Source organism: Gobio gobio, assembly GCF_949357685.1.
Source record: "Gobio gobio genome assembly, chromosome: 1".
In the NCBI taxonomy this organism is placed as follows: Eukaryota; Metazoa; Chordata; class Actinopteri; order Cypriniformes; family Gobionidae; genus Gobio; species Gobio gobio.
In genome coordinates this window covers 73,712,779-73,725,589 of record NC_137097.1, presented here as the reverse complement: position 1 = coordinate 73,725,589, position 12,811 = coordinate 73,712,779, and the positions used below count along the sequence as shown (strand labels likewise).

Genomic DNA, 12,811 nt, shown 5'->3' with positions numbered 1-12,811 from the left:
GTGATTTATAATCTGCTCCCCATTCTAGTCCTGTTAAACATCTCATTATATTTATTACTTTCATACACTTGTCCTCCACATTCCTGACATGCTCTACCCATGTTAACCTTGCAACAAAGTGTACTCCTAAAAATCGAAATGTTTTAACTTTCTCCAAATTACTTCCATATAGTTTTAAATGAATATTGTCCTCGATTTTCTTCCCTGTAAAAAACATCACTTTAGTTTTCTCTATAGAAAATGTAAAACCCCACTTCTCAACCTGCTGGATCCCTTCTTGAACTTTTTTAACTATATGTTCTACATTTCTTCCTTTTTTCCAGATTGCCCCATCATCCGCAAACAGTGATCTTCCCATCCCTACTGGTATATTTTCATAAATGTCATTTATCATTACTGAAAACAATGTGGGACTTACTACACTTCCCTGAGGTGTTCCGTTCTCTGCTATATATTCACTTGTTAAGTCTGCCCCTATCTTGACCTGAATTTTCCTCTCTTCCAGGAAATCCTTTATCCAGTTAAAGAGTTTCCCCCTAATTCCCATATTATGCAATTTAATCAATAATCCCTCTCTCCATAGCATATCATATGCTTTTTCTACATCAAAGAATACTGCCACTACTATCTCTTTATTTACTTGTGCTTTCCTTATGTCATCTTCCAAGCTTAATACTGCATCCATAGTATTCCTCCCTCTTCTAAATCCACTCTGACACTCAGCCACCATGCCTCTTTTTTCTATAATGTACATTAGTCTCTCATTTATCATTCTTTCCAGTAACTTACATACATGGGATGTTAAGGCAATAGGTCTATAGCTTGTTGATTTACCAGAATCTTTCCCTGGTTTTCTTATAGGGACAATAATTGCTTCCTTCCAATTCTTTGGTAGTTTCCCTTCCTCCCACACTTTATTGTATAACATCAACAACTTATTCTTTCCCTCTTCGCTTAACTTTTTCAACATGCTATAGCAAATGTCATCTTTTCCTGGGGCAGTCTTCCCAGTTTTGTCCATTGCTCTATTTAGCTCTCCCATATTAAATATTTCATTTTGTTCATCCTCAACATTTCTCACCTTCCTTAGTGCCTCTATATTTTCAGATTTAGTTTTCTCTCTTCCTTTCTTCCCTTCTTCAGATAAATTATTAGAGCTGTGCAAATTGACAAATGTATTTACTAACATTTCAACCTTTTCCTTATTCGTCACTGCATTTTCATTTCCAGTACTCACAACTGGATAATTCCATTCTCTCCTCTCTCCACTCATCTTTTTAATCATTGTCCACACCTCTCCAACCTGAGTTGTATTCCCAATTGAGCTACAGTAATTCTTCCAATATGTTCTTTTTGCCTGTCTTACAGTTTTTCTTACTATTGCCTGGTCATGCTTATATTGAATCATGTGCGTAAAATTATGAGTTCTTTTCATTATTTTAAATGCTTTATTCCTATTTCTGACTACTTCTTTACATTCTTCATCCCACCAAGGTACTGTTTTCCTTTTAACATTACCTTTACTTTTTGGAATGGACTCCATTGCTGCTGTTATTATACCTTGCTTTATTTTATTTTCAATTGTTTCAATATCCTCATTATAATCAACCTGATTCATACATTTATCACTTTCTTTCTGAAATTTTCCCCAATCAGCCTTCTCAAATATCCATCTTCCTCCTCTTCCTTCTGTACTTTGAGATACAGACATATTTGTTTTACATAATACTGGATAATGATCACTTCCTACTGTTCCATCTTTATATACACTCCAATTACATATAGCTGCCATACTACTGGAAACCAGTGTAAGGTCAAGTACAGACTCCTTCCCAGTAGTAACCTCTATCCATGTTTTACTTCCATCATTTAAACATACTAAGTTGTTCTCCTCCAATAAATCTTCTATTACTTGTCCATTAGCATCACTCTTCTCACTACCCCACAATGTAAAATCCCCACACCACACAATATTACTTCTACCTTGCCCCTCTATTTCCTCAATCTTGCTTATCTCTAATTTCCTACAAGGATTGTAATAATTTATGACTACAATCTTTTTTGCTTCACCCCATGCTTCTATTACAACATATTCTTGCCCATTTCCTACACCTAACACCCTGTGCGGTATCCCCTGTCTTATAAACGTAACACATCCTCCTCCACTACTATTTTTCCTATCTTGTCTAACTGATACATATCCATATATGATCAAATCCAAATTAGGCTTTAACCATGATTCCTGGACGCAAATAATATCTGGCTTTTCTCTTCTACTTTTAACAAATTGTTTAAAATCCTGTCCATTTGCAATCAAGCTTCTTGCATTCCATTGAAGGATTAGCATTACTATTATTAACCTACACATGTTGTCTCTTGACTCGACTGTACACTGAGTTCATCCCTCACTTCTTCCCATTTCAATCCTGTCACACCCAGATGATGTATTGCTGCTTTAACAATAATCTGAATTCTTTCAGTTTTAGATCTGACTTCAGCTGTAGCATTTATCACCCCTGCAATGAATATCACTATTTTCTTTCTTTCCTCCTCCCATTGTTCCAGTGGTGTAGTCTACGTGATACGCAGGTATACGCCGTATACACACTAGGAAAGGCCAAGGATTTCCGTATACCCACTTAAAAAAGCGTGTGGATACGTAACAACATCGTTTTAACAACCAGCCAATCAAATAAAAAATATAGCTACCGAACAGCCAATCAGAAAATAGCATTGCTGTATCCGGGTAAGATTTAGATATTCCCACAACAACAACGTTTACATTCTGCCACCTACTGGTGGGTTAGTTTAATGTTTTATTTCCAACATTTCTTAATTGTATATTCAAAAATATTTAAAACAATCTCTCAACATTTTCAGTGTAAATGATTTAATTTAATTGGCAACAGCCCTACAGTGTCTTATTCTAATTTAATTTGTAGATCAAATTTAAGAATATAAAATGAAAGCTGAAGCATAGCCTATATTTAATAAGATTATGGGTATATTGCATTACAGATACTGGCACATGTCTAATTTAAAACATTTACACCAATAAATTACTATATGGTGATATTAGTTATCAATACACTGTAAAAAAAAAAAATTCAGGACTCCAATTGAAAATTTTCTAGTGACTGATCACATCTACATTTTTTAGTTGACCAAATTGAATTTCTGTTAATTAAATTGCATCAATTCACAGAAATTCAATTTGGCCAACTGAAAAATTTAGATGTGATCAGTCACTAGAACATTTTCAATTGGAGACCTGAATTTTTTTTACAGTGTAGTTATTGTAATTAGCTATTGAAAAGAGATTCATTTTTCAATGGATAGCTTCAATAGCCTTTTTCAAGATGATATTTTGAAAAATGTTGGTAATCAGACAGTTGGCAGCACCCATTGACTTTCATAGTCTATATTTTTTCCTACTGTGGAAGTCAACTGTCTGATTACCAACATTTTTCAAAATATCATCTTTTGTGTTAAACAGAAGAGAGAAACAACTCGAGGGTGAGGAAATTACAACACAATTTAAATTTTTGGGTGAACTATACCTTTAAGAATGATTATACTATATGAATATGGTACCTGGAGCACAGGTTTCATCAGCTGACATGTCTTTTGTCGCTTATAATAAATTGGAATGTTGGATGGGTGCGTATGAGGCTGGGAGGGGAAAAAAAAAAAATCACAGTATACTCACTACAAAAAACTAGACTACACCACTGGATAAAAGCATCTGCCAAATGCAGAAATGTAAATGTAAATTTTACAAAGTAGTGCTGTTTTCTCTTTCAGATTCACCTGAAAACACAGAAACGTGTGGGACTGAAGATTTGAAATCAAATGATTCTATAAAGGTGAACATTCACAGAAATTCTAATTTAAAAGACTTGTTTAAAACTGATGACATTTTCTCCCATTATAAAAATGTAATGGAATTTCTCCCATTATAAAAATTTTATGGAATTGAGAGAAATTCAAAAAGAACTGAGGAGAAAATTGAAGGAGGCGAGAGAGCAATTTGCGGGTTAGAGAAGCGGTTTCAACTAATAATTCTAAAAAGTTGTGGAATGCTGTTAGATAAATGATTCACCTAAATTCAAACAAGAAAGAAATGCAGGTTATGAATGAATTTGATAAAGCAAATGAACTTAATCACTTTTTTTAAACAATTTGATTTAGTTGTGAGTGGTAGTAGTATGGATAAGTGTGGAGACCTGCTTAGTTCAGTAATATGTGACTTCTCCCAGGATAGGATTGAAGTGGACCCAAATGCTGTCACTAGAATTTTTAAAGGGCTGCATACTAAAAAGTCCAGTGGGCCTGATGGCATCTCAGCTCTTTTACTTAAAACATTTGCTGATGAATTAACACCAGCATGGAGTCCCTTATTTCAGTTATCGCTTGATACTGGCAATATTCCCTCATTATGGAAAAAAACGGTTATTATTCTGATCCCAAAAAAAACATTCACCACAGGAAAATAATGACTTTAGACCAGTTGCGTAGTGATGAAATCACTTGAACGTATTGCTATAGGGAAAGTGAGAGAGGATGTATTGCATAAATTAGATCCCTACCAATTTGCCTATAAAGCAAATAGGAGTACAGAGGATGCTTTTAATATTATGACACATTTTATTCTAAAACACCTTGAGAATACTGCAGCTTATGTAAGATTGACATTTATGGATTTGAGTTCGGCGTTTAACACCATGCTACCAGAGATTGTGTTGAATAAATTAAAACAGATGGAGGTAAACCCTTATATAATCAAATGGTATTATGCATTTCTAATCGGACGACAACAGCAGGTGAAAGTTAATTCAACCCTCTCTAATATAGAGGTCACGAATGTTGGAGCTCCTCAAGGCTACGTTACATTCTCTTCTTTTTATATTGTACACAAATGACTGTAGGAATAAGTATACAAATAACTATATTATAAAATTTTCAGATGATACAGCCATATCTTATTGACAAAGAATTCAGATGTTGGTGTGTATAAACAAGAGATAGAAGGGGTTGTGAAGTGAGCTAGTCAGCGCCTGCATTTTTTGCGAAGGCTTAGGCTTCATGGGGTGGAAAATAATGTCCTGTTACTGTTTTATAGATCAGCGATTGAATCCATAATATGTTATGGTTTTTCAATATGGTTTGGAAATCTGTCTGTTAAACTTAGATCACAACTTCAAAATGAGGTAAAAAGAGCTGGAAAAATAATTGGCATGGTGCCCCCGCTTTCTCTTCAGGAGATTTTTGAGAGGTCTGTAAAGAAGCAGGGCTTTAAAATTATTGGAGACTCAAGCCATATCCTCCATAAAGAGTACGAGCTGATGCATTCAGGCAGGAGATATAGGATTCCAAATTGTAAGCTAAATAGGTATACATTTTCCCTAATTCCAATATCAATTAAATTATTGAACAAGAAGTGATGAATTGGGGGAGGTAATGCAATGGGCACCATGAAATGTTTAGTGTAATATTTAGTGTTGTGTACATGTGTATTTCTAACTAATGTTTTTCTTCTTTTTTTTCTGATTGTTGTTTGTATGCTTTATCTGCTCTCTTGATTGCCTAAGATAAATTTCTCCTAAGGGAGATAATAAAATGGAAATACTAATACTAAATACTAATACTAATCTGTGTCACTGCATGTAGATATCACACATAGCCTACTGAAGAAGTCCTGTGAAGTCTTAAAAAAAACATTTAGGACTGTTATAGTCAAGTTCAGTAGCATGTTATAGGAAAATAAGAAATTATATATAATCTGACTCAAATTTAGCAAGGTTTGGACCAATTTTGTACGGTAAAATTATTTAAAGGTTAAGCAAAAGTATAATTGTTTAAGTGATTTTTATGACCAGTAGGTTTCGCTGTTCCCAAACTGCTCAGTGAATCTGAAATGGTGCCAAAATGCAGATTATTTGAATTAATAGATTATTTGATTATCTGACAAAATTAAAAATGGTGGAAAATCTAGTCAGCCACTGTTGAAAAAGTTATAATCTTAAAACTATATGAAATTTTACTATTGTTTTTACTATTGTCATGGTGCGAGTTACTTAAATTGTGACCAGGGATGTTGAGAACCTCTTCAGTCAGTGTAACAAATATCATTGTTTAATTTCAATGATAAACTAAAAAAATGTAAATCTATATTATTTTAATAATATCATAATTACAATCCTGAAAGAGGAAGAAAACTAACGCAGACAGAAATGAAAACATCTGCATGCTAATATGGCTAAGTTTAAGATAAAAAGCAATGACACAATCAAATCAATACTGAATGTGATTCCATGAGAATGGAACTGAAATAAATAAAATAAATCTATTATTATTGTGTCTGTTAAACAGAGAGAAAAGGACATTGGACAACACCTACAGCAGCAAAAGACTGAAAGAGAAAACATAGGGCATCTATTATTTCACAGACTTCATCTTCCCAGGAAAGATAAACTAAGAGCGGGAGACATTCTTCAGATAACTGAACATTCATTACAGTCCCATGAATCCTGTGATGAAAAAGAGCTGGTTTTGAGTTTCATACAAAAACTACTAATGATGAATTACAGAGCAAGATACATTAACGTTAATATCAATGAACAGGATCATACAAAACAAAGAGATAATGACTCATCTGAAGATAGTGGTGATATATTCAAAGCAGTGACTTTGTCAAACAAAAGAACAAGTCAATCTGATCGAATCCACCCGATGGATGTTCAGATGGCCGTGTTTCATTGTGCTGATGGTTTCCTGAAGCAGCTGATGGTCACTAAACTGTCCCAGTGTCAGTACGCTCTGCCTCTGCTTGTTCCTGACCCATTCACACAACAGATTGAGTTTCCTCTCTGGACATTCAGACAAATCAACAAGAGCTGGAAGAAAAACAGCAATGATAAAATCATCAGTCAAACCCAGTCGATCTATAAGGCAGAAACTCCAATGGTGTTTTTCTTCAGGTTTGGCTGTGTGTCTTCATCCAAGTCTCAGCTGATGAACAGTCTAATCAATGAGAAACACAACACGTTCTTCCACAGGAACTGCCCAGGCAGCAGCAGAACCAGAGTCCTGATGGACGGAGTGGTGGAGATCGCCTGGTTCTGCCCCTCTGGGAAAAACACGGATAAATTCACTGACTGTGTTGCGTTCTGTAATCTACACGGAGATGCAGGAGACCATGAGAAACAGATCCTGCAGATCCTCACTGAAAAGGCCTCAGTCAATGTTGTTCTTCTACCACGACTGGACAGGAATGACAGAAGTGCAGGAATAATCCAAAACCTCTACATGGACAAAAAAAGAAAGCCACTCATTTGTCTTTTTACAGAGGATGAATCTACTGTAACCGAGATGAAAAAATGGAAATTCAAGATTGGTCTAAAGGACAGAAATCAGTCAGATGTATCTGAAGAACTCAGAAGAGTTATAAATGATTGTCTCCAAGAATCATCTTCCACTTTCAGACTTGAAGACGTGTCCAAACCCTCAGACATCAGAGTAGATGAGAAAGATGATGATGAGTGCAGGAGAGGAAGAGAAGCAGCACAGCAGATGATGAAGAAATTACTGGAGAATAAAGATCTGACAGAAATCAAAGAATCATTTCTGCCCTGTCAGGGGAAACTGTGGCGTCAGTGGTGTCAGAAGAACAAAGAACTACATCGACCTCAAGGAGATGAGACAGAAATTGACATCAGTAGAAAACGAACAGAGATGAAGAATATCCGTCAACAACAGCATGAATGTGACGTCAGTGAGTTTATGAAGCTCTTTATAAATACAATGAACTCAAATACTGCAAACAAGATGTTTTTCGTCAAATGGCTCAGAATCATCCTGGACGAACACACTTCAGCTGACCTTTCTGCTCTTCATCATAAGTATAATAAAAAATGGTCAAAAATTATAAAACTGAAAGAGAATCATGATGACCCTGAACAATTCAAAGCTGAACAAACTGAACTTGAGACAATATCTGAGGATCTTCAAGATGCATCCTTTGGTCTGGAGCACATCATGAGGGAGATCGGTCAGATCTATGAATCATGTTCCTCTGTGAAGAAGAACAAGAAAGACCTGCAGTTTGACTTCTCTTCTCTCCCGAGTCTTGCAGCAGAGATGATGATCTCTGGATTTCCACTGGAGCTGATGGATGGAGATGCTGCTCATGTTCCTGTGATCTGGATCTCTGCTGTTCTAGATCAACTCATCCAGAAACTGGGAGACAAGAAAGTCTTTGTGGTGTCAGTTTTAGGGATTCAGAGCTCTGGGAAATCCACCATGCTCAATGCCATGTTTGGACTCCAGTTTGCCGTCAGTGCTGGCAGGTGCACCAGAGGAGCTTTCATGCAGCTGGTCAAAGTGTCAGACGAGATGAAAACACAGATGAACTTTGACTATATTCTGGTTGTTGATACTGAAGGTCTTCGTGCTCTAGAACTGGCTGGAAGATCAACAAGACATCATGACAATGAACTTGCCACATTTGTTGTAGGACTTGGAAATCTGACCTTGATCAACATTTTTGGAGAAAACCCATCTGAGATGCAGGACATTCTTCAGATTGTTGTTCAGGCCTTCATGAGGATGAAGAAGGTCAAACTGCATCCCAGCTGTGTGTTTGTGCATCAGAACGTCTCAGACATCACAGCTGAAGAGAAAAACATGGAGGCAAAGAGACTACTTCAGAAGACACTGGATGAGATGACAAAACTCGCTGCTAAAGAGGAAGACTGTGATGCTGAATGTTTCAGTAATATCATTAGATTTGATGTTCAGAATGATGTGAAGTATTTCGCTCATCTCTGGGAGGGCAGCCCACCGATGGCACCACCAAACCCAAACTACTGTGAGAATATTCAAGAACTAAAGAAAACTATTATGTCTCATGCCTTAAATTCACAAGGAATGAGGCTGACACACTTAAAAGTTCGTATTAAAGATCTCTGGGAGGCTTTACTGAAGGAACGATTTGTCTTCAGCTTCAGAAATTCTCTGGAGATTTCAGCCTACAGGAAACTGGAGACTGAATACAGCAAGTGGTCCTGGAGTCTTCGCAGTGCCATGATGGAAACTGAGAACAAACTACACAACAAAATAGAAAATGAAGCAATTCACGAGATCAAGGAAACTGATCTTCAAAGAGAACTGAAGAAGACAAGTGAAGAGGTGGAGAAATCAATGTCTGAATTCTTTGAGAAAGACAAAGATAAAGATATAATGATTCAGTGGAAAACATCATTTGAAATCAAAATCAAGGAGCTTCAGGAAAACATTGTGAGAGAAACAAAGAGGAAATTAAATGAAATTCTTCAGCAGCGAGACCTGAAGAAAAAGATTGATGCTCAGAGGACAAATCATGAAAACACACTCTTTGAAAAGAGCAAAGAACTTGCCTTAAAACTCAAAGATAAAGCAAATAATGAAGAAACACTGAAGGAGGAGTTTGATTTGTTTTGGGAAAAGAGTGTAAAGAAGATCATCTCAGACACTCCTCCAATCAAAGACATTAACATAATGAAAGAGGTGAGAAAGCTTCTTAGTGACACTCATGGAAGTGTTTCAGTAGACCACAGGAGGGAGAGCAGGGATATCTTTACTGTGCCGAATTATTCAGATTATGTAAAAATAAAGAAATCCAGTGGATTTACAGGAGCTTTGACAAATGTCATCAGATCAACACAGAAGACGCTTGGTTGCATTCTATATAAAGAGGATGAAGCCCAAATAAGAGCATTAGTCAAAGATGTTGCTCAGCATACAGACAAAATAATTCAGTCATTTAACATTTCAAAGATGGGCTACAACATCAGCTGCATTCAACAACTCATAGGTTACATCAAGAAAAGAGTAATGCAACATGAGGAAGGATCAGTGCAATATGTGTTCAAGAAGGAATTCTCCATGGATTTAGTTTATTCCATCTGTAAGAAAGCAGACAAGACGATCACTGACCAACACAGACTGTTCAGAGAAGCCAATGATCCTGTAATATATGTAGAGAAGAAGAGAGAAGAGTACTATAGTATTTTTAAAAAATATCTCAATGGAGCCGCATCAGCTGCCATTTTTGGTGAGATCATCTGTCAGAAACTGAAAAAGCCCATAGAGCAGAGCGTCTACAAGAAGACGGCCAGAGAACTGACAGCTGAAATGAGATCAAACTGCGAATCAATGAATGGAAACAGATCAAAACTGGAGAAACACATCCTGAAGACACTGGCAGAAGAGGAGGACTTCGACAAATACATGCACTACATTAAAACTCCCAGAGATCACTTCAAGGGTTTCATCAGAGATGAAGTCAGTCAGTACATCACTGATAAGTTCAGTGTCAGTGTTTTACTCAAGATGAAGGAGAACATTAAACTCCTGCAGCAGAAGATCATGACAGCAGCTCATGAATCTACTGAACATGTTAAAGAGAACAGAGGAGATGCTGGTTTGTGGATGAAGAGTTTCACACAGCATCTCTCAGATGAGCTGATCTTCTCTGAAAAAGACCTCAGTGGAGTGAAACGTGATGATGTTGATGATTTCAACCTCCTAGAAGATGTGATAAGACAAGAACTTTCTGCTATAATGTCTGATATCAGCAGTAAATTTAAAACAGAGACATTTGACAAAAAACTGGACAGTAAGTTCAGACCAGATGAGCTTCTGATTGACCACTTGTGCCAGTGCTGTTGGGTTCAGTGTCCGTTCTGTGCTGCCATCTGCACCAACACCATAGAAAACCATGATGGAGATCACAGCGTTCCTTTCCACAGAGTGGATGGAATTAAAGGATGGCATTATATTGACTCAAAAAATCTCAGTTCAGATATCTGCACATATTTAGTGACAAGTGATAAAACATTTAAGTCAAAGGATGAACGGTTTCCATACAAAGAATACAGAAAAGCAGGAGGGGTTTATGCAGACTGGAGCATCACCCCTGACTGCTCTGAACTGCCCTACTGGAAGTGGTTTGTGTGCAGATTCCAGAAAGATCTGGAAGAGCACTATGAACAACCATTTGATGAAAGTAGAGCAATTCCAGATGAATGGAGAAAGCTCACAAATCAGGATGCTATTAAGAGTTTGGATCAATACATTTAAACGTATATAAACTAACAGAGATTGTTTGATTTTTGAAGACACCTGATGATAATGAGACTGAAGGAAAGAGAAACACAAGAACTACACCTGACTTCAGCCACAGTCTTAGATGAAATACATTAAATATCTCTCATTACAAACTTTATTTCTTTCATTTGTCTACAGTTCTTTTTGAGAATTAATATGTTTATATGTTTGTTTGTTTTTTAAAAGTTTGGTCACCATTATGGTGACCTGCATATAGAAATTCCAATTAACAAAAATTTAGGAATATGGCTTAATGAGAAGTTAGCCTTTGATGTTCATATTGAGTACTTGGTGAAAAGACAGCTTGTTCACTCATCACTGTTTGCTGTACAACTATGTAGTTTGGTCCTCTTTATATCAAAGAAGGAAATCACATATGTTAGTATATATTGTAAAGACATTGTTAGGTATGCTTCCAAATTGCATTACTATTCTTTTATGCTTATGTCAAAAGAACTATAGCACCAGATCATCAAATGGGATTAAATTAGTAGAACCATAGGGTACGCTCAGGGCATGGAAAATAATCTTTCTCTTATTATGCTCCATGGCTGTGGAATTAATTTCAAGCTACTACTCCACTAGAAACAATTCCTCCTTTGAATATGTTAAAAAATGTATTGCAGTGTAAAATGAATGAATCATATTACTGTTTTAATTAATTTGTTGATTTATGATGAATGTTTTAGATTTGACTGTTGTAGGATTACCCATGAACAGGCATCGATTAACCGGAGACTCTTTCAGCACGGTGTTTATCATGTGTGCATGTGTGTTTGATTGTTTGTGTGTATTAGAATAGTTCAATAAAGCCTTGTATTCATTTTTCATCTATACAAGTGTCTTGTACTTAGTTATAAGTTATTGCCTAAAACTGATCGATTTTGTTACCGTGCTCATATCGATGAACATAAAATTAATTATATTATTACCGTTGGCCACAAAGTAATATCCTGATCAGAATTGGTAAAATACTCTAATGTCGACGTATCGATGGACGAACAGTTGATGTGAATTATTTATATGTAATTCGGAAATATGTAATTCTCGCTTGAGTTATTTGATCCGAAACAGTCTTACCCTATTTAGAATACTGAATATCATGTGTGTTATATGTTTATTGGGAAATTGTATTATGGCCATCTTGGCCAGGACTCCCTGGAAGAAGAGATTTCTTTTAATCTCAATGGGACCTTCCTGGAAAAACTATTTCCTCGTGACGTTTTATGTATTTGTTACCAAAAAACATAATTTGCTGCAAAGAAAGCCATAAATAAAGATGATCAGATAATACAAATTTTAATCATCGAAAAGAAAAATGACTGACATCTCATAACTGACCAAAAGTAGTTATTTGATATTAATAGATTTTCACCAACAATATTTTGTTGGCACAGATCAGACTTTCTGCATTTTAATTTTTAAATACATTGTGGGGATTTGTTTAGATACACACAGACATGCAGAATCAGCATATGAATCTCAACAATGGTGACATACTTCATGCTGCAATGCATGATGGGAGTCGGCATTAGGCATGTCACTATTGTTGATTCTGCATGTCTGTGTGTCTGACTGATAAGCACCTTGTAAGCACCACTTACAAAAAAATAAATAATAATAAGAATTGTTGTTTTGTCACATCCAGTGTAAAAAAGCATGT

At 36.1% G+C, this 12,811-nt stretch overlaps 2 protein-coding genes across 2 annotated transcripts in view; one reads left to right on the top strand and one right to left on the bottom strand.

The window, feature by feature from the left end:
* Positions 1-12,811, bottom strand: part of LOC307122960 (uncharacterized protein) — a gene marked incomplete at both ends in the record, with an annotated part of 765,959 nt that overhangs the window by 234,056 nt on the left and 519,092 nt on the right. The gene's annotated exons all lie outside the window — the stretch shown is intronic.
* On the top strand, positions 5,685-11,975 carry LOC307124630 (interferon-induced very large GTPase 1-like). Its single transcript, XM_079813983.1, has one exon. It carries the CDS (start codon positions 6,577-6,579, stop codon positions 11,119-11,121), a length of 4,545 nt encoding a protein of 1,514 aa, XP_079670109.1. The 5' UTR covers positions 5,685-6,576; the 3' UTR covers positions 11,122-11,975.

What these genes read in the sequence shown, in the direction of transcription:
- LOC307124630 (XM_079813983.1), top strand. Translation starts at nt 6,577, where the DNA reads ATGATGAATTACAGAGCAAGATACATTAACGTTAATATCAATGAACAG.